General features: G+C 37.5%; 4 protein-coding genes, 1 non-coding gene and 2 pseudogenes across 7 annotated transcripts; 3 read left to right on the plus strand and 4 right to left on the minus strand.

Moving 5' to 3' along the window:
• Positions 1-537: 537 nt before the first annotated feature.
• On the plus strand, positions 538-4918 carry LOC121979675 (annotated as a pseudogene).
• Positions 4919-6226: 1308 nt separating this feature from the next.
• LOC121980656 (dof zinc finger protein DOF4.6-like) lies at positions 6227-8022 on the minus strand. The gene is made up of 2 exons (XM_042532791.1): positions 7707-8022; positions 6227-7047 (listed from the first exon to the last, which is right to left on the minus strand). Exons 1-2 carry the CDS (start codon positions 7743-7745, stop codon positions 6325-6327), a joined length of 762 nt encoding a protein of 253 aa, XP_042388725.1. The 5' UTR covers positions 7746-8022; the 3' UTR covers positions 6227-6324.
• Positions 8023-8817: 795 nt separating this feature from the next.
• On the minus strand, positions 8818-8898 carry TRNAL-AAG. The gene has a single exon. It is a non-coding gene; the product is annotated as a tRNA-Leu (tRNA).
• An 80-nt stretch (positions 8899-8978) lies between these two features.
• Positions 8979-11113, plus strand: LOC121980657 (uncharacterized protein At4g14100-like). Its single transcript, XM_042532792.1, has 2 exons — positions 8979-9464; positions 10737-11113. Exons 1-2 carry the CDS (start codon positions 8990-8992, stop codon positions 10907-10909), a joined length of 648 nt encoding a protein of 215 aa, XP_042388726.1. The 5' UTR covers positions 8979-8989; the 3' UTR covers positions 10910-11113.
• Positions 11114-15704: 4591 nt separating this feature from the next.
• Positions 15705-17822, plus strand: LOC121982921 (E3 ubiquitin-protein ligase RNF4-like). Its single transcript, XM_042535925.1, has 4 exons — positions 15705-15947; positions 16168-16413; positions 16526-16608; positions 17356-17822. The coding sequence occupies exons 2-4, from the start codon at positions 16173-16175 to the stop codon at positions 17575-17577; spliced, it is 546 nt and encodes a 181-aa protein (XP_042391859.1). The 5' UTR covers positions 15705-15947; positions 16168-16172; the 3' UTR covers positions 17578-17822.
• A 568-nt stretch (positions 17823-18390) lies between these two features.
• LOC121980658 (squamosa promoter-binding-like protein 16) lies at positions 18391-21582 on the minus strand. Of its 3 annotated transcripts, none has more exons than XM_042532793.1 (4): positions 21244-21582; positions 20476-21069; positions 19466-19572; positions 18391-19360 (listed from the first exon to the last, which is right to left on the minus strand). In XM_042532793.1, the coding sequence occupies exons 2-4, from the start codon at positions 20895-20897 to the stop codon at positions 18696-18698; spliced, it is 1194 nt and encodes a 397-aa protein (XP_042388727.1). In that variant the 5' UTR covers positions 20898-21069; positions 21244-21582; the 3' UTR covers positions 18391-18695. The 3 variants fall into 3 exon arrangements, with proteins under 3 accessions (XP_042388727.1, XP_042388729.1, XP_042388728.1); XM_042532795.1 differs by having other exon boundaries at positions 18391-19336; positions 21244-21576; XM_042532794.1 differs by having other exon boundaries at positions 20476-21582.
• Positions 21583-23288: 1706 nt separating this feature from the next.
• Positions 23289-27113, minus strand: part of LOC121980660 — a 62386-nt pseudogene continuing 58561 nt past the window's right edge.

Genomic DNA, 27113 nt, shown 5'->3' on the forward strand with positions numbered 1-27113 from the left:
TGACCCTCCAAAGCTAGTCAGTGAAATCGAATGTGACCATCCAATGGCATTGCACCAACGTCAATCTTCGAGCTGACATCGATATGGACCGTGTTCACCCATCGCAATATCCAAACAATCTAATATTCACTTTGAGCAAGTGACCAGCTATAAATGAATTTGACTTATCTTACCATAACCATTTGTTACAGACTAGATAAATCATTTGTGATGGATATATTCACCCTTATAGACTTTTTGTCAAAGCCTCAGCCATAACAGATTTGATTTGTCATTACTGTGGTCGTTTGTTTTACAGACTATATAAACTATTTGTGGTGGATCTATTCATCCTTATAGAATTTTTGGCAAAGTATCAGCCATAACGAATTTGACTTGTCTTTATCATAGTCGTTTACTATAGACTAGATAGATCATTAGTGATGGATCTATTCTCCATAGTCATTTACAATCCATCCCTAACCTAAATACATGTCTCCCTCTATAAGACATCACCAGCATCCTCCTCTACAACCCAGAACCCCACTCTCTCCTCACATGTATGGAGTCTCCCTCAATACAAAAGCATCCTCTCATCTCTCATATAACGCACTACCAAGTGGTCTCCATCATCAACCAGCCAACCCATCCTTCTCCATCCAAATTGCCAAAAGAAAAGCTGCTCCAGTTGACGCTTTAGGAGAAAGCATATCCATGAAGACCACCAACCAGGGACAGATCCAGAAATTAGAGATAGACTGGGTTGATCCTAAATTGGTTGAGTCTGTCGTAGAAGAGGTTTGAGTTCACTTCATACTAGTTCGTTACCATCTCGCATTTTTTCTATATTTTATGAATTTTTAAATTTTTATTCAATGTTTTTTTGTATTATTTATGAAATTGTTAAGTTAATTTTTACCGATAAGATATATAATTTATAGATATTGAAAATTTGGATGTCTTGATAGAAGACCTGGCAATTGGCGTCGACGTTAGAGAGTGTGCCGCCGATGGTGAGGTAGAGATAGTTGGTTCACGAACACAAAGCGAGGTCGTGCTCAAGTGTCTCATCTAGGACCTCAATCCACAGTTGCTTGTCTCTGACATTGACGACGTAAGGGTATGTCGGTGTGAAGGATATGTCGATCCGGTCGTGACAGCTCGATCGAGGAACTATGTTGATGACTATGTCTCAAGGGGCAAGGGTCTAACCATAGGGGAATACTTGTGGCCATGAGCAAGAAAAGACATGAGGATTGATAAGCAAGATGGAGGTATAGTCAGCTATCTTCAACTTTTCTGACACCAATGGTATCCCTATTTATCCGAAAGGCATCTCTCCAAGCTAGAATCCTATAATACAGAGTAAGGTCTATCTAGTGGTTGCACCCATCCCAATAATGAAAATATTTGATTTGGCTAGGTTTGCTCTCAAGCTTGTCATTTGCATAAGGATGCTAAACCCTAAACCTTAAATCCATAAGGATGCTAACTAAAGCAAGCAGTGTTACCTCTAGATAACAATAGCAGGTCATTTGCATAACCAGGCTCGGCCCAGAGGTTGGGCGGTCCTGGGCGTCTACCCAGGGTCCAATGTTTTGGGGGGGCCCAAATTTTGTAGATAAATATATGCATATATATTTATTTATTTAGGAATTAGGTTAAGTTTTACTTTGTTTTTCATCCGCCGGCTGCTGCTCCACGAAAATCATTATCGGCTGCTGCTCCTTTGGCGAAATCGCCCCATTCTGCACCTCTCTCACCTCTGCCGAGTGCCGACTGCCGCTCTGCGTCTCCTACTCTCCTTCACCTCCGCCGGACGGTAACTGCTGTTCGCCTGCTCCCCTCTGGCAAATCGCTCCGTTAGACTGCACGGCTCACAACTGCACCTCTCTCACCTCCGGCTCTACGTCTCTCACCTCTGCGGCTCTACCAGTGAGTCTCTCAGAAGCATATATATACACTTCATTTTACCTATTGATTTCTCTATCTTAATCTCCTTTTTCTTGCTCATATTCAGGCTGGATGTTGGCGATGGAAGAGAAATAAACCTGGAAAATTGCCCAAGAAGCAAGCTTCAGAACCAGTGCATTAAATATCTTGGATTGGTATGTGCCTTACGCTCACTTAAGTCATAGCCTATGACTTAATTAGTTAATTGTTCATAGAATAGGAGTTTTTTGTTAATTAATTAATTGTAAATTTGGAATTTAATGTTGACTTAATTGTTAAATTAATAAACAGGTATTTTACTACAGTCTACCGTGTCCGAGGCGAGGTGCTTAAGTTGCTAAGTGCTAAGCCTACAATTCTACAAATAATTTCAATCCAGGTGCTATTATTCCTTTTATACTCAGACTAAGTTGATTTAAATTATAGCTTTTTAATTGTAATTTTGTGAATTATAATATGGTGCCTAAAAAACATATTTTTAGACGTGAAAAAAGAAAAAAAAAAAGACTAGAACAATTAACTAAATCACAAAGAGGTGCTCTTAATAAATTCTTTGTTAAAAGTACAAGTTCTAATGAAAATATAGAAATTTTAAATAGGGATAATATAGATGAGTATAAAGAAATACATGATGTTAGCGAGGAGTATAATGAAATTCATGATGTTAATGATGAATTTAATGAAATTCATGATATTAATGATGAATCTAATGAAATTCATGATGTTAATGAAGATAGAGATAATTTAAGAGAGTATGAAAATGTTAGTAATGTAGTAGATAATGAGAATAATAATATTGATAAACAATTTATTCCTTCACTTGATATATATGACCCAAGAAATTGGGATAATCTTGATAACAATGCACATGATATTTTAGTTGAAAAAAGGCCTATAAGAGAAATAAATCTTACATTTCCTTTTGATCACTACTCTAGACATTTTTCAAGTACTTATTATTTTAAAAAGTTAAGTAATGGAGAGGAAAGAGACCGAAAGTGGTTGGTATACAGTAAACATGTAGATAAAGTTTATTGCTTTTGTTGTAAGTTTTTTAAATCTGAAAACAATAGAAGTTCTTTAGCGAATGATGGGCTTAGAGATTGGAAACATATCAGTGAATGACTTAAAGAACATGAAAATTCTATTGAATATATAACTAATATGAACTCTTGGAAGGAATTAAAAATGAGATTAGATAAAAATGAAACAATTGATAAAGATCTACAACGAGAAATCTCTAAAGAAAGAGAGCGTTGAAGATAAGTTCTTATAAGAATATTAGCAATTGTAAAATGTCTTTCTAAACGTTGTTTGGCTTTTCGGGGATCTAATGAGAAACTATATCAAGAAAGAAATGGAAACTTTTTAGGGTTGATTGAAATGATTGCTGAATTTGACGTTGTGATGCAAGATCATATTAGACGCATTCAAAATAATGAAATTCATCATCATTATCTTGGTCATAAAATTCAGAATGAGTTGATTTCTCTTTTAGCCGATAATGTTAGAAGTATTATCATTAAGAAAATTAAGGAGGCAAAATATTTTTTAATAATTCTTTATTGTACTCCGGATATTAGTCATCAAGAACAAATGATTTTCATAGTACGATGTGTTAATATGTCATCTAGCAATGTGAAAATAGAAGAGTATTTTTTAGAGTTTCTAAAAGTTAATGATACATCTGGTTTTGGACTTTTTAATGAATTAAAAAATGTATTAAAATCACTTGATCTTAGTATTGAAAATATTAGAGATCAAGGTTACGATAATGGTTCTAATATGAAAGGAAAACACCAAGGAGTTCAAAAGAGGTTGTTTGAAATAAACCCAAGAGCGTTATACATGTCATGTGTTTGTCATAGTCTTAATTTGACTCTTAGTGATATGACATATTCTTGTGTTAAAGCTGTTTCTTTTTTTGGAGTAGTTCAACGCATATATACATTGTTTTCAAGTTCTCCTAAAAGATAGAAAGTTTTACTTGATAATGTAAAAGGATTAACTGTCGAATCTTTTTCAAACACACGTTGGGAAAGTCGTATTAAAAGTGTTCAAGCTATTAGGTTTCAAGCTTTTGAAGTGTGAAGTGCTTTATTAGAGTTATATGACATTTGTGATGATGCAAAGTCTAAGAGTGAAGCTGAAAGTATAGTTAACTCAATTGAAAGTTTTGAATTTTTACTTGGTATGGTTATTTGGTATGATATTTTATTTGCTATAAACATGATAAGTAAGAAGTTACAATCAAAATCTATGTGCATTGATTCTGCTATGAAATAATTAGATGGTATAATATCATATTTTGAAAAATATAGGAATGATGGTTTTGCAACAAGTTTGACTATTGCTAAAAGTCTTGCATCTGATATGAATATAGAGCCAATATTTTCAATGAAACGTCGTATTTTTAGAAAAAAAAAATAATTTGATGAGAAAGAAGATGATGAAATTTCACTATCACCTGAAGAATCTTTTAGAATTGATTATTTTGTGATTATTGTAGACATGACAATTTCTTATTTGAAAAGTAGATTTGATGAAATGAAAACATTTGAAAATATATTTGATTTTTTGTTTGATTCGAAAACATTAAAATCATTGGATAATGATGAGTTGAGAAAATGTTGTGTTAATCTGACATCCACTTTTACGCATGATAATTCATTAGATGTTGAGTTAGATGATTTGTTTACAGAATTAAAAATACTACAACTAATTTTACCAAATGAGATAATGTCGGCAGTTATATTCTTAATTTTGTAAAAAATATAGATTGTTATCCAAATGTTGCAATTGCTTATAGAATATTATTGACTATGCCTGTTACCGTAGGATCAGCTGAAAGAAGTTTCTCAAAATTAAAATTACTGAAAACATACATGAGATCAACGATATCGCAAGAGAGATTGAATGAATTAACAATTTTATCTATTGAAAAAGAGAATTTCGAAAATCTTGAAATTAATAATATTACAGATGATTTTGCATTTAGAAAAGTTAGAAGAAGTCATTATAAATAAATTTTACTTTATTTAAAAAAACCAGGGCCTATTTTATCGTTTTGCCCGAGGCCTCTTAGGACCGAGGCTGTGCATAACCAAGGTGTGCAATCCTAAGGTCCCCACTTTTTGGGTGAAACACGACTTTGCATGCGATTCGCTTAAACTTCTGGCAGCCCGAATTACTTTCGGGCACCCCCACACACTCAGTCGGGGACAAGAGTTGGGCAACATAATAAAATCATATATATACACACGATCCGGCCGGCATCCGGTCGTGATCCGGCCAGAATCCGGCTGCGATCGGATTCCAGTCAGATCGCGTCCAGAATCGGCAGCGCTGTGTCTGTTAGCGTCGCAGCCGATTCTGGCCACAAAACAGTCGAACTCCGGTCACCATCTGGCCGGAATCCGGCCGCGATTCGACCAGCGATGGCCGGGCGTCCAACAAAAGGTCGACGGTCATGTGACAATTGGTGGTTTGGCGAGGTCGACGAAGAAGACGAGAAGAGAGGATGATGCTACGATTTTTTTTTAAGGCTTTGGCATGGAATGTCAAATCATCTCTACCGCACTAAACCGTAAGAATGCATATCTCTCTCTCTCTCTCTTCTTTTTTTCTCTCTATATATATATATATATTCCTCTTGGATGGGCTTTTATCGAGCTGACTCTTATCTGGTGGACTTGTCGGATCGGGTTGTTATCAAGTCATGTAGTTATCAGACCGACGAGGCGACGATTGCCGAATCTATCGAGTAACACAAGACTTCGATGAAGTTCTCTGTCGTGGACGATTAAAAGGACTCGAAATGGTTAGAAGGGAAGCTAAGACATGAAACCTCGGACACTCGAGTCAAATTTTGAAGCAAATTTGTGAAATGAAATAGTGACCAAATTAAAGTGAATAATATCCCACCGTTACCTTCTACAGGATTGAAAAGTGGTCAGCATTTTTAAAGGATGTATCTCTTCCGTCTGATTAATTGGTATTAATTATTATAACTATCGTGTCGCATCCGAGTGCAGGAGCGATTTGCTCTGATCCTGATCCTGATCCTGAGTTTGGCTAGGGGACTTGAGTTGGACGTGACTCGGGTTTACTCGAGTCGAGCTCGGCTGTGAGTCGGTGGACTTGACCCGAATTTGATGTTGACCACACTGCGATGTGCTTGGAGGAGACCTGATCAGTTGATCAATGGAGAACACTTTTATGAAGCTAAGTCTCTCTCTCTCTTTACACTTTTAATTATATCATGGAAATAACCATCATCATCACTCCCACAAGCTATAGGAAAACATCATTAATTAAGAAGAAAAAAATCCCAAAAATTACAATGAAAAGAAGGACGATAACTGCGCAGATGACAACTTAATCTAAAGTAGCTCAGAAGAAAGCATAGTGATATTCTCCGAGAGCACTCGATGTCATGTCGTTGACCCTTGCTCCTGCCATCAAGGAGCCATTGATGAGCCCATGCCAAGAAGGAGGAGCACTAACCTGCACAGAAGACTCCACTCCCTGCAGCTCATGCCACGGGAGGAGCACTTGCCTCTCGGCTCCCTCCACACCCTCCCCACTCACGTTGGTATTATTGCCGTTGCTGCTGCTGCTGCCAAAGCCGCCGTAGTGATAGAGCTCATTGCTCATTAGGTCAACGAAGCCGTGGTTGGTGCAGCTGGTTGGGAGAGACGGCATCGGATCTAGGAAGCTGTGGGTGAAGGCCAAGGTGAGGTCGCTCGAAAGCAGCGGCAGCGGTGCATGGTGATCTTGTTGCGGTGGCGGCGGCGGTGGCGGCTGTGTCTTCGTCATCTTGGAAGAGAAGGAGCTGGAACCAGAGCATCTCTTATTCTTCCTGCACCCTCCTCCCACCGGGACGTTCCGCAGGGAGCCTCCCTGCGTCCAGTACCTCCGGCAGCCCTTGCAGAAGTAGCGCGGCTGCGAGAGACTGTAATTGTTGTAGTAGCAGAACTTGGTGTTGGTGGAGGCGCAGCGCGGGCACTTCAGGGCCTGCTCCGGCCTCGGCCGGAGCAGCTTCCTCGCCTCCGGCTGCTGTTCTTGGAGTAGATCAAGCATCCCTTCCAACTCATACCCACCCATATTGGCCTCCTGTATATCAACAAGGATCGCACACGTTCATGCAAGAATTTTAACGTGATATACAAAAATTAATTCGAGGTGTTGGTGACCGGTGAGCCATATATATCATAGTGGTCAAGAAGAATGAGAGAGAAAGAGAGAGAGAGAGAGAGAGAGAGGAACAATGAACTGTTTTGAGAGCTTTAGGGCAATGTGGGATGTGTCAGCCTTTGGGAAAAGAAGGAGGGTGATGAGTACGATAAGAACCACAAGGGAATGCCTTTTTCTTTATGATCATGATCGAACCGAGTGGGGGTGGTGGGAGAGAAGATCCAAGAGGGAAGAAACATCCAAACTGCTAAATCCAACAAATAAATTTTTGAAGTTATAGATTTGGATCATAGATCTTTCTATTGCTGTGTGGGATGTGAAATCTAGCTAGCTAGGAGAATAAGAAGGGAACAATTAATGTATTTAATTATAAAGATATATACTTAAAAAGGGAGGAAGAAGAAATGATCATGGCCTAAGAAAGTGGGGGGAGGGAGAAAAACATAAATAAACTCATTAAATACTGTCAGAAACCATGCACGATTCAGAAATTGTAACCCAGATCCAAAACCCTCAAAACGTCGAAATCTAAAGATTAAAGAGGATAGACATATACATGATCATCTGATGTCATGTACCTGGCCGTTGTGTCGAGCATTAGCAGTAGGAATTTCCATGCATGCGAGCTAGAGAGATCACTGCAGCTTCAGTGTGCAGGGCCTCGCGATCGATCTGATGGCCACTTAATTTGCTTTGGCCTCAAGATATGTATCAGACAGGGAATAGGGGAAGAGAGAGAGAGAGAGAGGGGAACTAAAAGGAGAGGTGATGAGGAGGAGCTAACCGAAGCGTTTCTGTGGCTTGCACGCCGAGAAGGCATGGGAAGGAAAACTCCATGGGCATCTCCAACAACTTCATGGAAGGAGCAGAGAGAGAGAGGGGAGGGAGGGGTGCAGGAGGGGGACCCACGGGTGGCGTGTAGTGGAACAGTAACGCTTGGGGCCTTCTTTCACTTTGGCCCACCGCCTCTCATGGCACCACATGAATGCATATGCATAATGCATTATATTGGCATGCCCTAGGCTCAAATATCCTTTCCTTTAGGTTTTCTATCTTCCCTCTTGTCCTTTCCTTCTTATTTGATATGGCGATTATAGGATTAACGTTTTTGATTTAGACTCGAGATCGAATTAACCGTTTGAGCCGATTGAGTTCTACTGGAAGCGGATTAATGGTTCTAGTCAATTCACTTCTTAGTTTGTGTTTCATAAAGACAATTTTAATTTAGAATTTATATTTAAATACTTTAATTTCCTTTGAATTCTAGTGTGAGATATAGGGTTCAGAGTGTCAAGAGGTCTTATTCTTTTCTTCCTTCCACCTCTTGAAAATCTTTTTGAAAATATTTATTTTGAAAATCTTTAATTTATTTCACTGATTCTTCTATATGTTATCAATTGCTAAAATATTACCTTACCACGTTACATGGAAATTGTTGGTTCAAACGTGAAAATGATTAGAGAAGAAATTATTAACATATTAAAAAAGAAATAATGGGGTTTGTTATTCTCTTAATTAGCTTTCTATTTTACCCTAAAATAATTGGTTTTGGAAGGTGGAACTATTTGAGTGGAATTAAAAAAATATTTTTGTAAACATAAGAATATTGTGATCAAATTTGGATTTTTTTTATTTTTATTCTTTTTTTTGCCAAAAATGCCATTAGATGAAATATTTTCAAAAAATTGCTGTTGAGAGTGGGATTTGAACCCACGCCCTTTCGGACCAGAACCTTAATCTGGCGCCTTAGACCAACTCGGCCATCTCAACAACATGAGTATTGTTCCTTTTAAATTTATAAATTATGTAATAATTACTTTTATTTAACTCTCCTTCGTCCATGTCTCAATCGTATCCGGTCATGATTAGATCTCACTCTCTCCTCGTCCTCCTCGTCTCATCCCTCGCCGCTACCGCCTCTACGGCAGCGGAAAATGCCGGCGGCAGCGATCCGACGCCCTCTCCGTGGCCGCTCCAGTTTCACGCTGTCCTCTTCATGAACTACAGCGGCGCCCTGTCGCTGATCGACCTCTGGTACGACTGGCCCCGTGGCCGCAACTTCAACATCATCCGCGACCAGCTCGATGGCCCTCCATTCTACGACCTCGAGTGGAACAACGGCACATCCTTCTTCTACACCCTCGATTCCCCCTGCTCCTGCCGCTCCGTTCAGCTCGAGGTCGGCATCCTCCGCCCTAACTGGCTCGACGGTGCCACCTATCTTGGCCAGAAGACCGTCGATGGATTCCTCTGCAACGTGTGGACCAAGGTCGACTTCATCTGGTACTACGAGGACGTCGTCACCAAGCGCCCCGTCCAATGGGTCTTCTATACTGGTGCTTCCTCAACATAATCCTGATTCGATAAATTGGTGCCTTTCGATCTTTTGTTTAGTAATAAATGTGGAAGAAATTCCGTTTAAATTCTATGATAAAGCCTCAAGCTTGGCACCTTAAAATACCCAATAGTTGATGTAGCAGATCAAAGATCCGCTCGAGTAAACACAACCTTCCATTTCTAAGCCTTTTTGATGTTGTAGATTATGTTTAATGAAGCTGATCTTTAATTTGAATTGAAGTGAACATTGAAGTGAACAAATCTGTGGTTGTAGGTTGAGGCCCCAATAACTAGTTGTCTAATTACTGGTGTTACTTAGAAGCTTATATGATCGAGATCAAAGAAAATGATCTTTAAGTAATTAACTGAGGTCTATCACTATGATCTTACATGAACAAGTGAGTGGATAAGATCCATGTAGAAAACCTCAAACCATTAGGGTCAGGCACGCGACTTGTTATAGGTTTCATTCATCCATACCCAATTTCAAACTAGTGCATGCTATGTAGATCAATGGAAAGATCAAATGCAGGTTGGGAGAAGCTGAAATTGGTTCATTTCATTTATTGACAAAAAGGAATTTTACCTTTTCATTTGTAGATATTTTAATCCTACTATCTCCATGAGCTTAACTCAAATATTTTATTCATGTATTAGCTTTTGGCAATGCATTAATAATGCAGATGTAGGGATCAACTAATGTTGTAATAGAAGATGGTTTATGGAACTATGTTTATGCTTTAAGGCAATCCTCTGAATTACACTTTTGGGCATAGCTTTTTCATCACAATTCCTATGTCTTTTTCCATCTTCATTTATGCTTATTTGTTTCTTTATAAGGGCCCTCATTCTGATTATAGGGTTAATAATTGATACATCCTGAACCTTTAAGATGGTAGCAATTTCACTCATAACTTCACTTGCTACGGATTTATTTACCCATTAGGGTAAGCATACTGATTAGGATGGTAATTCTGGAATTTTGTTTTCTAACCAAATGGTAGAACGATGTTGATGCACATGAACAAATATGCCATGCATGCCATCGGGTCATCTTGCCTACACACAGTTTAGTTGATGATAAGGTTGATTTCTCCAAGAATCTTTGTGATGGGATCATATTGCCCTTAAAATGCAAGATATGTTACCTTGTTCTTAATTATAAGCCCTGCTGAAGTGCTAAATCTCATGCAGTGCAATGGTGAAGAAAAACCAATTCATTGATTTAGTTTTATATTAATTTGGCTGATAATATGCTCAAATAACAACAGGAAGGACAGCTCATGTGATGGTATATGAGGAGGGTGCAGTTCTTGAGGATGCAAATTGGCAGGCGCCGGAATATTGCTTTCAGAAAGGGAAGAAACAGCAACCAGAGTATCGATCTATTGTATCTGAGATAGCGGACCTTAAGAGAACTTCAAGGGTTCTCCGAGGGCTCTAAATTCTCTACAAAGTTCATCTGAAATGAGTTCATATTCCATCCTTTCTTTCCCTTGCATTCCACTGTCATGTGCTGATTGCTGTTCCAAACTTGAATGAGTTGGGTTTCAGTTGCTACTGGTTTCCATCTTCCATGTAGGAAGCCCTCTCGAGGCTTGAACAATAATGTTTCTGTTTCTCAGAGAAGATTGTTTTCTCTTTCTCATGATGATCGGATACACGATGTTAAGGTATGTGTTGTTTCCTTCTAAATACACCAGAAGCAAGTCTTAATAGAATAGAATAGACTTCAATCTTTTGAATATTCCATAGTAAGTAGATTGATGTAGGAAGGATCGATGTTCTAAACATGTTTTGGCACAAATAGGGGGAGCAGATAATAAGTATCCGTTAACCCCAGGTTCCCCACATGATTGCTCTTATAGTCATTTGTAGATGAGGGACAATTGGTCACATGACTCATTCTTTTTAGTCTTTTTAAAAACTTAAGTGTGCATGGAAGCAAAATAATTAAAATTGGAAAAACAAAATTAACACGGTTGGTTTTACTTAGTTCGAAGTTTTGGATGACTCCTACTCTAAGAAACAAGTCATTTGGACCTTTTCGATGGATAATCCGCTAATCAAATGCCTCTTTACAAAAAAAATAGGTTGATAACAAAACTATCAACTTTTAAATATGATGTGTAGAAAGAAAGAAAGAATAAAAAATAACAATTATACGTCACCCAAGTCTAGACTTGTTTGAGAATGTAGCGGCGTCATATCGTTCGTGCATCGTTGAGGCTTAAATGCGGTAGAGTAGTAGAGTACGATCGGAGCAATTATGGATGGTTGAGGAAGCATGTAAACAAGTTGTATATCAATTTATGGCTGAACAAGGCTTTTAAAGGATGTTGAGGGTGCTTCCAACCTCATCTTAGATGCCTCCAACCTCAAATTCGATCTCAAAATTTTCGGCCTCTATCATCTCTGAAACTTGTAGTTTTTATCCGCGCGTGGGCGCCTCCGCTCTCCTTTGAGGTGCCTCGAAAGTTTATCCGCAAACTTTATCACTGTGAGGGCGCCTACGCCCTATCCAAGGCGCCTCTGTGCAGCTCCGAGGCACCTCGAATATTGTTCATCTGATCTGATTTTTGCAATTTAATCTTGCAAGTTTATATTAGTCCAATAACAAGAAATAACTTACAAAACAAAGTTAGTACATTTATGACATAGCATTATTAATTAGATCCTATCTTATCAAGATAAAAATTTAGTCATGGTTTCAGCTTCGACTTTCAAAATGGCTCTAAGTTGAACCAGCACTTATAGTCCTATTAGGACTTGTCCTCATTATATCTCTCTCTTCCAATGCTTACCTCCACTTACCTGCTAAACATCTGGTCCTCCAGACCTGTTTGGATTTTCTCTGGTCCTGCTTAGTATCTGATCAATCTGATCTACTAAAACTTACCTGCAACACTGAGTTAGCACAATACATATAAAATAGTAAAGTAAAATAGTGTTAGCAGTACTAACATTCACTGGTCCAGTCGACTGCACGCGGTCGACTGAAAATCAATCGGTCACACATGCTTGGAGTTTACTCCTCCAAGACTTCTCATTACCTAGGGTTACCTCCCCTAGGGTTGCCTAGTTTCACTTACTACCACTTTTATTGTCTGGTTTCAATCACCAAGACTTCCACCACTTAACTTCACTCAATAGGACTTCCCCTTTCCTAACTTCCAGTTAAGACTAGTCACTTAGTAAACTTCTCACCTGCCTAACATTTGATTAGGACTTACCCTTGCTACTCATCCAATCATGACTAAACTTCACTCTTCTAAACATCAAGTCCTATTTAGATTAACACTTAGTCAATCTGACCCAACACTAGTACATTGTCAAATATCAAAACCCTAGAGGTCGATTGCACCAACAATAAAGAGGTAAATTATGGGTGACTTTGCCTTTGGACAGTGACCATTACATGGAGGAGGCAGGAACACTTGATTGTATCTTTCACTATGAAGAGGTGAGTATGTCACTTGCTAGATTGCATTTATTAATTATTTTATGTTAGGACCGTTAGAGCTAGGGGTTGAATAGTTCGATTTCCTTCTTCAAAGATGATTTACAGTGGGAATTTGAAAAAACAAAACATAATGCTAACATCTTTGATTTACTTGGTATCCGTCTTCTTGAGATGACTAATCTAAGAGTCCACTCCGAACTATAGTTTCACTATCACTTCTCCTTCTCGGGCCAAAACTAAAACTGGAGAAACTTTTTTACATCAAGATTACAAAGCTTCCAAATGGAAATGGCAATAAGAGAGAAGAAATAAAGAGATTACAAGTTTGAAAACATTCTCCTCCTCGTGATTGCTTGAAGAAGATACAGATAAGATCTTGAGATCGAAGTTTAGCATAAGGAGCGCAATGGAACAGTGACTTCTTTTCATAACCTAAGCGTCTTTTTAAACACTTAAAAATTAGGTCATTTTTCTACTTTTTGATAGTCACCAATCGATTGGCAGAAACTTTCAATCGATTACTGATCATTTGACTATCCATTAAACAGTTACTTACTCCAGATCAACGATCGAGATTATTCCATTTTGAATCATAATCGATTAGTCAGAATCTTCAATTGATTAGCCAACTTAATCAATTGACCAATCAATTCAGTAGTCTTTTGTTGCCTCGCGAAACTTATGCCAATCGATTGATTGTCAAGATCTAATCAATTGGTCAATCAATTTGGAAGTTTTCTGCGCTCTCGAAGAAAGTCTTCCAATCATTGCACTGATTGACTAGCAGCTCCCTAATCTATCAGTGAATCTATTTGGAAGCTTTATGTGCTCGCAACTAAGGCTTTATAATCGACTGCACCAATCGATTAGGCAATACTTAATCGATTGATTAATCGATTTGGAAACTCCTATGTGCTCAAATTTGAAAACCAATCAATTGGCAATCCATGTCAATCGATTGGTATATCATTTGGCTAAACTTGGAATTTCGAGTTTACACCAATCGATTGTTGCTCCAATCGATTGGTAATGCAAACCCCAAAATTTGAGGTTCTCGTGTTTTAGGATTTTAGCTCACCTATTGATTGGTGACCCTAAAATATGATATATATTTTCACCTCTAAACCCTTAAACACACACTCCCTTTTAATATCTCAATCAATTCCAATTATCTCATGCCAGATGAATCTCATGTTCCATGGACTTTGTACCTGAAGCTTCCTCATCTTTGGGTTGTCATCTACGCTTGCATTTGATCTCATGATCTGCTCAGGTTTTCACCTTTTATCAAGAATCTAATCATCGTCCTTCTTGATCTTTCTTTGCCTTGCATCAAGTCTTCCGATTTGCATGAATTTCCTCTTGCCAAGAATCTAACACTCAATCTTCTTGAACTTTTCTTATCTTATATATGATCTTTTGACCTATATGAACTTCTTTTTGTTAAGAATTTAGCTCTTGACCTTCTTGGACTTCTTTTATCTTACAAATCCGTAACTCAAGTGAGATTTAACATATCAACTTAAACTTAATAATTATCCATCATAAAATTCTTATCACAATAGTTAAATTCACAAATTTTGATTAAAAAATAATCTCATGTAATGTATGATGAAATTATGTATAATAGATGTAATGAACCTGCTCTTACGTATTTATTTGTTTGGTAAATTTTTCAATGTTTTTTTTCAAAAACAAAACAAGCCTTAGCCTCCAAGGGGAGAGAGAGAAGATCTCCTGGTCCAAAAAAAAAAAAAAAGTGGATCAAGAGACGGTCTACTTTCAATTATGGTTAGATCGTAATTGTGATCCTATCGTAATTAGTTGCAATCCCTTCATGGATTCATCGTCCCCACCAGGTTATAATTTGGGTCAGAGCAGGCGGCCGGAGGTTGCCCAAAGGCCGTCGGAAGTGGGCAAGTGTTTAGGTTGTCGGGCACTGAGCAGGGGCGGCCTCCGGGTGGCCTCGACTGTTCACTCATATCCAAACTATAACCTGTCGAGAACGGTGAACCCATAAAGAAATCACACCCAATTACGACCTGATCACAATTACGATCTGACTGCAATTAGGAGTGGACTATCCCCTGATCTATTTTTCGTGAACCAGGAGATCTGGTCTCCCAAGGGGATAGTGGATATTTGAAGCTAAGATGGAACCATCAAAATCTTTTTTTCTTTTAATACAATTCCAGTTTCTAAAAGAAAAAAAATAAAGTTGGAGGATATTTTAATAGGTGAAATAAGTTTTTTTTAAAAAAATTTTAGATATATACCCATAAAATGATAAACCTAGTTAATTTCATTGACTTATCTTGAGATGATCTGTTCGGTCTCATATAATTTTTCTATCGGCCACCAGAATAAATCAAAAAGCGTGCTCAGCGGACAACACAAGAGACTAGCATCCTTTGGTTGCGCATCCCATTTGGAAGAAAAGTTTTTATAAATACACTATATCTGAGAATCAAATCGTGGATATCTAAGTGACAATTTGAATATTCTATTATGGCACCGTAGCTCTGTAAACTACTTTTATTTATATATTTGCACACTTAGAGGAGGTATTTTAATAGTAAGATAAGTAGAATTTTTAAAAATATATCTTAAATATTGGAGGATATTTTTAAAAATCACTCTTTTTCATTTTGATTTCTAATTAAGGTAGGAATTTAGCTGAAGATTTACTTGTTAAAAAGGAAAATTTTCCTGATATTTCATGTACATAACGTAACTGAGTTCTCTGTAACGGTAAGAATATGGACTATAAATTGCATACTCCGATCTCCGTCACTTCCATGGACGACCACGGCGGTGCGCTGACGGCGAAGCTTTGGCATCGTCAGCCGGACGGAACCCAGCCGTCCACGCCACTTTTTCCTGCCTTACTCTCGCGTTCTCGTTGTCGGATGCCCCTTAACGTTGTCGTTGTTGTCGATCGATAAAAGCCAGGGCGATCGGCTCCTTTCCTTGCCGAATCCCTAAACCCTAAATCGGTCGCGCCGACCGACGATCTCCGGTGAGCGACTTGCTGCTTTTTGTTCTGTCCCCTTCAAAATTATATTCCTTGTTCTTTCTTTATCATGAATCTTCGAGTTTTAGTTCCGCTTGCTTCTCTAAAGCCGATCGATCCTTTTAGGGCAGATATCTAAAGTGAAAAAAGATCGCTTTTTGTTCTTTTAGTTCAACATAATCTTAGTAGTTCCGGGTGTTCTGACTGATAACCTTCGCAAATCTAGAGTGAATGGCCGGGCCGTCGAGACGAGTTACGAGGAGGTGCTCCGACGGGGTTCCTTCGCAGAAAGATAGCCAACCGATAGTTGTTCTGGATCTCGACCTCAACTCAACTCCGTCTGAGAGCAGCGAGTTGGAGGAGTCTTCTTCTACTTCATGCCGGCGAATTACTCCCACCGGAAATCTGCTGGACTCTGCCCCTCCACCTCATGCTTCAGTTATTGATGTAGATCAAATCGAAGATGTTTCAGGTATTATGCATATATATCATCTTTGTTCACCGATGGATACGAGATGTGGAATTATATACTTAAAGAGGATTTAGTGATCACATTTTGTTTGCATGACATCAACGTAACACAGATGAAGGAGGAAGATCAAGGCAGGCAAAGATCATCGACTGCGAATCATATCCAGATTCGGAGGAGGTGCAAAATTTTTCAAAGGTAAAATGCAATCTTATGTGTTAATTAGCTGTTTCTTTTTGATGATCAGCGTTTAACCTCTTGAAGTATGTATACATTATTAAACATTAACCGAGCCCGTCTCACTCATATTAGCTCCAGTTGAGATTGTTTGACTAGTCTAGGAGTTGTTCCTGGTGAAGATGTTCATAGCATCTCCTTCTAGGTTCTAGCTAGAGAGTATGAGCACTGCCAAGGTTAAAATATTCTATTTAAACTGACATTATAAAGTTCATTAAAATTTAAGACTGTTGGTTGCCTTCCAATAATACATCGTAGTCATAAATGTGTGACACTGTATATGAAGTTATTTACGAACAATGTAGGGCTTCTGTTGATGATTGAATTCAAAGTGTTGCTAAAAATATTGTGAACAGCTCATTTACGGATGTTGGCACGATATCTATCTTAGTATCCGATGATTGTTTTTATCAAAGCTAGCATGAATGTAGTTGTATAACGACATTATTGTTTTTATCAATGCTAGTGTGTATATAACTACTTAATGACATTATAGTTCTTTCTATTAGAAATGCTATTCAAAGTGTTGCTAAAAATATTATAAACCTCTCAATTAATGATGTTAGCCCAACATTTATATGAGCATCAATAGAGTCTGGTTAGGTTAATAGTATTAACCATAATTCATTGCTTCCAACTTGTATACTAGATATAGTTTTAGTTTTGATTTCCTTGTTAAATAACACTGATGCTTGGCTTAAAATACAGGGGAAGAAAGTGACTCGAGTGCCTCCGATTCAAAAGGAACCCTCCCTCACATGTTCTATGTGCATGGATCCACTGGGCGAGGCAGCGACTACCGACTGTGGGCACATCTACTGCTACAGCTGCTTAAGGGAATTCATCCAAACCCACAAGGAATGCCCTACTTGTGGGAGGAAGCTGGCCATTAGCAATTTCCACAGGCTCTATTTTCCAGCTATGGAATGAGCCATTGCTTGTGTCTTTTTAATTTGGGATGAGTCTTTTTGCCTTTGCTTGCTTGCTTTTACTCAAGTCCCATATCTTCAAGGTTAACAAACAAGTTATATGCTTAATGTGTCTTCATAATTATTATTCTTTTGTATGCATGTTACTGAACGATCCCACCACTTGTGGGATAAGACATGGTTGTTGTATGTATGTTACTGAAATTTAGTAGTAATTTGGTATATGGTAAGAGAATTAGATTTCAATTTAAATTCATATGATGATACTGTTGAAAGAGGTTTAATCTTTATACTTGATCCCAATTGACTATGAGAACTAATGTTGAGTAGCTAGTTTTATAATTATCTTTGTAACAATATTATAAAGATAGTTATAAAGATTATTATTGTTGTTGATAATTTAGGTGTTTGGATAAATTTGGAACATAATTTATGCATATAGAAGTGGTTTTTTAAAGTTCAAGGGATGACCATTAAATTGTTGAAAATAAGTATAAATTTTTTTTAAAAAAAAATGTCATAGTTAGGTTAAACAAAAGTTTAAGTAATTTATTTTAAAATTAACATGAAATACAAGGATAATTTCTTTACAATTATCTTTTTTATTTTTTATAATAATTACTTATTTCTAATAAGAGATAAAAAGAAATGAAGATTTACTTCACTTGAAGAAAATAGGAAAAAGAGAGCAATTTAATTTCATCTATTTTTCTATTTTAGATATATCATAATATAAATAAATGAGAGCTTGCATTATATTATTTTAGGATTTAGGAAATGAAAAGACCTCACTTTTCCATTTTTTTTTCAGCACTTCTATTGTAACTGAAATAGTTTCCTTTAACAAAACACAACCAGCAAGCACTTCAATGAACACAAAGCCAATACAAAAGCCAAAGCTTTACCACCATATTTTACTGCCATATTAATTATATTTCCTTAGATAAGAATTTTCTTAGATGATTCTAATATATATTTCTGAGATCCATCATGTAGTAAAACATTGATTTCGAAAAGCCAGTTATGGACCCGATGGTATGAATCAAAATGAACATAGCTTGACCATCGAAGAGTCCAAGAACATTGGCTTCAGAAGTGGTTTTTCAAGCCAGTGCCAAGTTACTCCCATGAGAAAGGAAGAGCTTCAGATATCTTATCGGAAGACCCTTCGTTGCCGGTTCGAAATATACCCTGACAATGAACACCAGCAGCATCGGCATTCGAAACCAAGACAGTCCTCACATTTTCAATGCTCGAACACGAGTATCTGACTGGAGAAATGGCTTCCGATGCAGTGGAGTGAGAGCACTGAGTGAGATTACCATACTGCGTACTTGCAATGAGAGGCTGGCCGATGTAGACCTGATCGGATGATAGCATCATGGAGCTTGGGTTGATGCCTGATGTCTGATTTGGTGATGACAGAAGAGAGAGAGCACAATCAGATCGGAAGACTTGGCTTAGACCATTGGCGAACATCTTGCTGCTGCCGCCGCCGCCTACAACCGATGGAACAAAAGATCCGATTGCTGTCATGTTGTTGAGGCTGCTCTCACTCTCTTGAAAGAAAGGGAATTGGAATTGCTTCCTTTCTTTGTTGTAGCTATGAGAAGAATTTGAAAAAGAGAGGTTCCTGTCAAACAGATCCGATGCAGTGTGATGCGTGGATCCCGTATCGTCTTTGAATTTTATAATTCCAGACCAATTTGGTTCTATCGATGCAGTCGTAAAGGCTTGAGAATGTGCTGAAAACCTGATTCCTGCACATCCAAAAGAATTGGTTTCTGCAGTTTTTTCATCAGCAATATTGTTACACTTTGTTCTAAGTTACAAAATATCCAAGTCTATAAAAGATACATCACAGCTAAGATGATCGGAGACTAAACTACCTGAATTCGGCAAATACGGATGGGGTTTCCTTCGACGTCTATTGTGCCCGTCAAGACGCTTACGACAGCTTCGCTTTATGTCATCAAATTCTATTAACCAATGAAACCTGCAGATCAATTGAATGTTCTTCACTTGCAGGATAGCCACAGAGAATCCATGCTCACTTCATGAAAAAAGAACTTCCAAGACAATAGAACTGGCTCACAATCAATTATCACACTACTTACAATAACTTGCATAGAGTTCATCATTTGGATAGACTAGGTCCATAGTGACTCACGATTATGGTCGCAAGTCAAAGAATCAACTACACTACAGGACAATGGAGCAGAAAGAAGGAACAAAAGATCTGTAAGCTCAAGCAATTAGCTTAGGGTCAGCTTTACTGTTACAACTACAGAGCAAGCAATCAAATCAAGTTGGAAGATGAAGGAAGCATATAATCGAAGTATTCACATCATAGTCCAACATAATTTTACACAACAATACCATATTATCACTAAGTTCTACGAACAAAGCCTCCTTTGGCATAAACTCAGGGAAAATTTTCCTAGGGAAAACATCCCCGGGGATGTTATTCGTAACGTTTTACTGCTCATAAACAATTGCTATACTGAATGAAACCTAAGTAAAGATAATTATGCTTAGAGACAAGTTCCTGGTAGTTAGTTCATCTGTAGCTTTCCTCAGCTGTGTTAATCAGGTTGTGGTCCTAATCCAAGGACCCATTAGAATTCAAAAGCACATGCAGATACAGGAATATCTAAATCATTGTCATCCGATCTTCATAATCAGGTTTGCCAATAATGCCAAAAAAATGATATGGAATCTCTTCAACTGTACATAGACTCGATCTTCCAATTGATCTTTCACTAGTTTCTGTTTTTCGTGTAACAAAATTCTTACCTTAGTCTCCTATGAAGTAAATATGATATAGAATTCACTTAAAGAACAAGCATTACCAACATAAGAATTCTTATGTAAGACTTAAAATTACTAGAGCCTTTACCTGCTGCACTGCTGGCAAAATCGTTGTTCTTGGCCTCCGATCAGAACTACCGGAGTCTTCGAATGAACCTCACAGACCTTGTGGCGACGGTGATACTCCCTGCACTTACTAAGATCGGCTTTGCATCCATCAACCATGCACGAGGCAATCTGAGCTACATTGCTTAGTGATCGCTGCCTCTTCGACAGGCCAGACGAAGACACTGTGGTGATCGCCGTCACTGTCGATGTACTTGGTTGTTCTCTGCGGCCGGAGGCACTTGAACCCCCGAGCTTGAGATCAACAGAGCACTCCACACCATTCACCATCAATTGCTGAGGAGAACCGAGTTGTGATCCATCTAACATGGGGACAAGGTTTGCTTCGGTAACACGGTCCAATTCAGGAAAATCCCATTGAGGCATCTTCAGATCCGAGTCCATGTAAAAAACTTCCTATTCTTCCCTCTCTTGTCACTATCCCCTCACAACAAACCTCCAAATCTTTGCTTTTTTCCCCTCTCCACAAAGCCACATGAGAAAGCACTCGAGCTTAGCCAACACACGAAAAAGAGGCCGGATCTCAGTCGGCAAGGAGATGCCAAAGGATGAGAAGCTAGGTCAAAACACAGACAGACAAACAAGAATTGAAGTGTGTCAACCAAGGAAACAGCTCGTAAAACAAGAACTTGGCAAAGGTAACGAGGAAAAGGGCATATGGCAACACCAGGTCGAGCCTAGATCATCGCGAAAAACAAAATTTTGAATCCCCCCAGCACCTGGTTCGTACCTGCGGAGGATGGATAAAGGGAGAAGGAAGAGGAGTCAGGTCGCAGCAGCAAGCAACTCTCTCGGCGCTGCTCGCATTGGCAATCACAATCACGTAAGAAGTTTTGAGTATCGGCAGAGGATTGAGGTGCAATTATTGGCAGGAGAAGAGCAGCAGTAGCAGTAAAGGTGGAGGCTTGCGAGAAGTGAGTTATAATGGGAGTGGTTAATGGTTTGAAGTGGAGCAGAGCAGACCAGAGCAGAGCAGCCAAAGGCTGAGCAGGGCCAGAGGGAGGAAGCAAATGGGCTGATGATGATGACAGCTTGGAGATGTTCTGCCGTGGTTATTTTTAGGGTTTACTGTGTGGGTCATCCTGCAGAGCATCAAGGGAAAATAGGACTAAAAAAACAAGCACAAAAGTCAAGAGTACGGCGTCCCATTTTATTTTTTTATAAAAAAAATCATTCCATTTCATTGTTCAGACCTGTAGAAGTATCTCTAGTTCGACATTATTCATATTATTATCTTATTTAAATTCGATATATTATAGTAGCACTTATGTTATATATTTAAAAATATTTATATCATAATAACTATAATTTTATAGTTATTATAACATGAATTCAATCATGTTCACTAATCATTTACGTTATACAACTATTAAATCGAAACTGACATAAATTTAATTTACACATTTAATATTTATATTATAATAATTATAAAATCATATCTGCTACATAGTTATAACAACTATTATTTCATAATTATTATAACACATACCACCGATTCATATGAAGATAATAATGAAAATAGTACTAAAAGATAATTGGATAATTGTACACGATTAAACAATGAAATGAAACACCATTTAAGAAAAAAAAACATCCCTTATTTTTGCCCAATTCTAAGTTAATAGCAACTCATCTATATTCATTTATTAATTTATTATACTAAATTTGAAAACAAAAAATCAAGTTTGTATAACCATTTCAAAACTTGATTCATTTTATTTGACTAAATTATTATCAAATAAGTTTGAAAATATAAAAGTTTAACTCAATTTGATTGGCTCTGGACTTACAAGTGATCCTCCAAATGGATGAGTTTCACTAGTGTCTTGTAAGGACTAAGAGCTGGTTAAGTCTGCAGGGGTTCAATCAGTGCTCCCTCAAATTGCTTGTGTTTGTTTGGCTGGTTTGAGGGACAGAGGTCAGAGATGGAAGCTGAATCACCAAAGCAAAGCTCTCGAATCAGTAAGCAGCAGCTTGCCTCCAAACTGTGATCTGATCTGATCTGTTGTGTGTCATCAAAAGCAACTCATACCTTTATGCTTTCAGATGCCCATCACACTTTTAACATTTCATGGCCTCACTTTTCTCTCTCTCTCTCTCTTTTTCCTTCTCTCTGGTGTCTGTCTCCACCTGTTGTGGCATATTTGTCTACTTGAGGGGTGAACTAATCTGAATAATCTACTGATTTCTTCAGTGGTCCTTGGCCATTGAAACTGTGAGTATATGAAAATGAGCAGTAGAAATGTTCCCATTAAACAAATCCCGAGTGATTAGACTTTAATCAGCATCTGATCACTAATGATCAGTGACAAGTGTTCTAATTCTTATGGTCCTCTCTTTGTCATTGTTTTTGAATCAATTGAGCGTACTTTGAGGAAAAGAAAGTGAGATTAATGGCATCTGATTCAGTGACTCCAGAAGGGGCGAGAGGACCATCTCAGGAATTATTGTGTTCTTGCGCTTTGGCGGTTTCAATTAATTCGGTGGTCCACACTTGACATGATAAACACATGGGTCGGAGAGAGACTTGGAAGAGAAGTCAGTCAATCATTAATGCTTTGAAAAAGATGAAAAATGAACACGTAGATGGTGTTCTCAAGAAGTAATGATCATCTCCCTCCAATTTGATGCCCTGTTTTGTGTGTGAAAGGAATGCTACGCTTCATACAAAATCATGAACTCATTAATTAAATGCAAATGGATAAACCGGATATAGTCCAACCTCAATCTAGAGAACCCACCATGATACAACCACATAAATATACACAGCTGCTCGACAAAGAGAAGACGCGAATAAGTCTGCCAAATCAATTAAATTTCCAATATTTACCGGTAACTGATACGTACTAGAAAAGTACAACAAATGTTACAAGTATACTATAGAAGCAAAACTATAAGATGAGTGAGTTATTTTAGGATGGCACAATTGCCATCTGAAATGTATTGAAAGACAAGGGAGCAACAGTAGTCACCTTTGCAGATGTATCGAAAAATAAGTGGCAGCTGCGGAAGCTACCTTCCCACTGAGATTGAACTTCTTGGCTATTAGTGGGCGAACATCATCCACGCCAACTAAGCTCTCCAAGAATGGAAGTAACAAAAGTAACTCTCGGTCATCGCAGCTATCAAACCAGCTCTAGATAGGAATGCCATTGTCCAGCTGAAACCACAATGCCTGAGGATAAACAGATTTCATCAAATATCCAAGGTGAGCCTTTCCGTTTTCAGAAATTTTCACAACTAAAGCCAGTGTCAAAAATATTTTAAAATAACGAATACAGTTGTAGGGCCAGATTATAGGTTCATGTAACACATTTTTGCTTGCACTAAGGAAATTGAGCACATATACACCAGACCCACTCATCATCATATCAAATAGTGTTGGTGCCAATTTTTTAGAATTAAGTAGATTTTATCCCTCGATTGAACTTTTGAGCAGTGACTAATAAGATTCTGACTCCATTGAATCATTTCTCATTAAATAACAACAACAACAACAATAACAACAACAACCAAGTCTTTTCTTATTAGTTGGGGTCGACTGTATGAATCCTTTTACGTCATTGAGCTCTATCTCCTATTATATCATCATCTATATTCAAATAAATTTTATCTTGTTTTATTGTTGCTAATCAAGTTTTTTTTTATCTTCCTTTTCCTCGTTTGATATGTATGTTTATCATAGTTTTACATCGTCTAACTGGAGCATTTATTGGTCGTCTAAGTACATGTTCGTATCATCTTTAACATGTCTCTCGGAATTTTTCCTCAATAGATGCAACTCCGATTTTCTTTCTAATGCTCTCATTTCTTATTTTATCCATCTTCGTATGTCCACACATCCACCTTAATATCCTCATCTATGCAACTCTCATCTTCTGCTCATATGCTCAAGTCATAGCCCAACATTCAGCTCCATATAACATAGCAGGTCTAACTGCGGTTTTATAGAACTTACCTTTAAGTTTAAGAGGTATTTTACGGTCACATAAAACACTCGACGCTCCCCTCCATTTCACTCATCCTGCTTGTATTCTATGTAAGACATCCCTCTCAATTCCTCCATCATTTTGCAAAAATAATCCTAAATATTTAAATCTCTCGGTTCCGGACAACTCGTCCTCTCCTATCTTAACAATTGTTTCATTACTTCTAATATTGCTAAACTTAAATTCCATATATTCTGTCTTTAATCTACTAAACTTAAAACCTTTCCCTTCTAGTGTTTCCCTCCAAGATTCTAATTTAGCATTTACTCCTTCACGTGTCTCATCTACCAAATAATATCATCTGCAAACAACATGCACCACGGTACTGTGTCTTGAATGTGCGCAGTGAGTTCGCCCATAATTAGTGTAAAAAGATAGGGACTTAAAGCTGATCCTTGATATAACCCTATCTTTATTGGAAATGTTTCAGTTACTCCGCCTGAAGTCTTTACCTTGGTCATTACATCCTCATACATATCCTTAATTAGTTCAATATATATTACACTAACACCTCTCTTTTCTAAAATTCTCTATATAATTTCTATTGGGACACTATCATAAGCTTTTTCTAAGTCAATGAATATCATGTGTAGATCTTGTTTTTACTTCCGATATTTTTCAATTAATTGTCTAAGAAGATGTATAGCTTCTATTGTCAACCTTCCATGCATGAATCCAAATTGATTTTCTGTCACTGTAGTCTCCTTCCTTAATCTTTTTTCTATTACTTTCTCCCAAAGTTTTATAGTATAACTCATTAGTTTAATATCGCTATAGTTTACACAATTTTGTACGTCTCCCTTATTCTTATATAAGGGAACTAGAGTACTTATTCTCCATTGATCAGACATTTTTTTCATTTTCAATATCATATTAAATAATTTTGTAAGTCATTCAATACCTTGTTTACCTAGATACTTCCATACTTCTATCGGAATATCATCTGGTCCAACGGCTTTTCCATTGTGCATCTCATTTAAAATTTGTTTTACTTCTGAAGTTTGAATTTTACGATAAAAAGTAAAATTTCTATGCTGATTTGACCTACTTAAATTATCTAAGTTAAATTGGTCACCTAAACCTTCATTAAAAAGTTGATGAAAATATCACTTCCATCGCTCTTTTATTTCTTCATCGTTTACTAATACCCTATTACATTCATCTTTAATACATTTTATTTGGCTAAGATCTCTTGTTTCCTTTCTTTCACTTTAGCTATTCTATAAATGTCTCTTTCCCCTTCTTTTATATCCATTTTTTTATATAATCGTTCAAAAGTTTCATTTTTTGCTTCACTCACTACTTTCTTAGCTTCTTTCTTGGCTATTGTATATTTTTTTAAGTTTTCCTCGTTCTTACAAATATATAATTCCTTATAAGCTATTCGCACCAAGATTCTTTACTTAGTGGTGCATGTCCTTTTGACTCACCGAGTACACTCTTAGCTACTATTTTCAACTTTGATATCATCTTATCCCATGCTGGATTAGAGTCATCGTATATTTCACCTAATGCTTGTACTTCTACCTTCTCCTTAAATATATTTTGCTTTCCATCCTTTAACTTCCGCCACTTAGTTCTATAAATTGTATATATTTTATTTCTATTGATACTATGTTTGAGGCGTATATCCAACACTACTACCCTATATTGGGTAGTTAAGTTTTCTCCAGAGATGACTTTGCAATCTTTACAAATCTTTCTATCATTCTTCCTAACCATAAAAAAGTCAATTTGCGATTTATTATTCCCACTTTTGAATGTGACTAAGTGTTCTTCTTTTTTCTTAAAAAACGTATTAGCTAATATAAGGTCATATGCTATCGCAAAATCTAATATAATTTTCTCTTCCTCATTCCTTGTTCCAAACCCATAACTCTCATGTACTCTCTCATGTTCCTCATTTTTCACTTCAACATGCTCATTTAGATCACCTTCTATTAAAATCATTTCATTTGGTGGAATATTTTTATAATATTTCATCTAAGTCCTCCCAAAATCTTGATTTGATAGTTTCATCTAATCTTACTAGTGCATATACGTTAATTATGTTCATAGTTTCTTTCGTCACTATTATCTTAAAGGCTATAATTCTATCCCCTTTTCTAACTACTCCTACAACTTCATCCTTAAACATACTATCTACAATAATACCCACTCCATTTCTTGCTTTACTCTTTCAGTGTACCATAACTTAAACCCGAGTTCTCTATCATCTTTGCCTTCTCTCCTGTTCATTTTGTCTCTTGTACACACAAAATACTAATTCTTCTTCTAATCATCATATCTACTACCTCCATTGATTTACCAGTGAGAGTTCCTATGTTCCATGTTCCATGTTCCAAATCTTAGATTATTAGTTTTCCTATCATATTTGTTCTTATCCAACTTATGGTGTGAGAACTCTTGTCTATTTAACACTACACCCAAGTCCTCATGGAGATGTAGCTGTCCTTGCTGAGACGTTACAGTCGGATCCTATAACGCGAACTCTTGCATATTTATCACTACACCCAAGTTTTGAAGATGTAGCGGTTCTTGCCGAGACATTACAGTCGGACCCTGCAACGCATTCCTTCCGGGAACAACCTAGCATTAGCACAATAATTTA

This window comes from Zingiber officinale, chromosome 5A, assembly GCF_018446385.1.
Source record: "Zingiber officinale cultivar Zhangliang chromosome 5A, Zo_v1.1, whole genome shotgun sequence".
NCBI classification, from domain to species: Eukaryota; Viridiplantae; Streptophyta; class Magnoliopsida; order Zingiberales; family Zingiberaceae; genus Zingiber; species Zingiber officinale.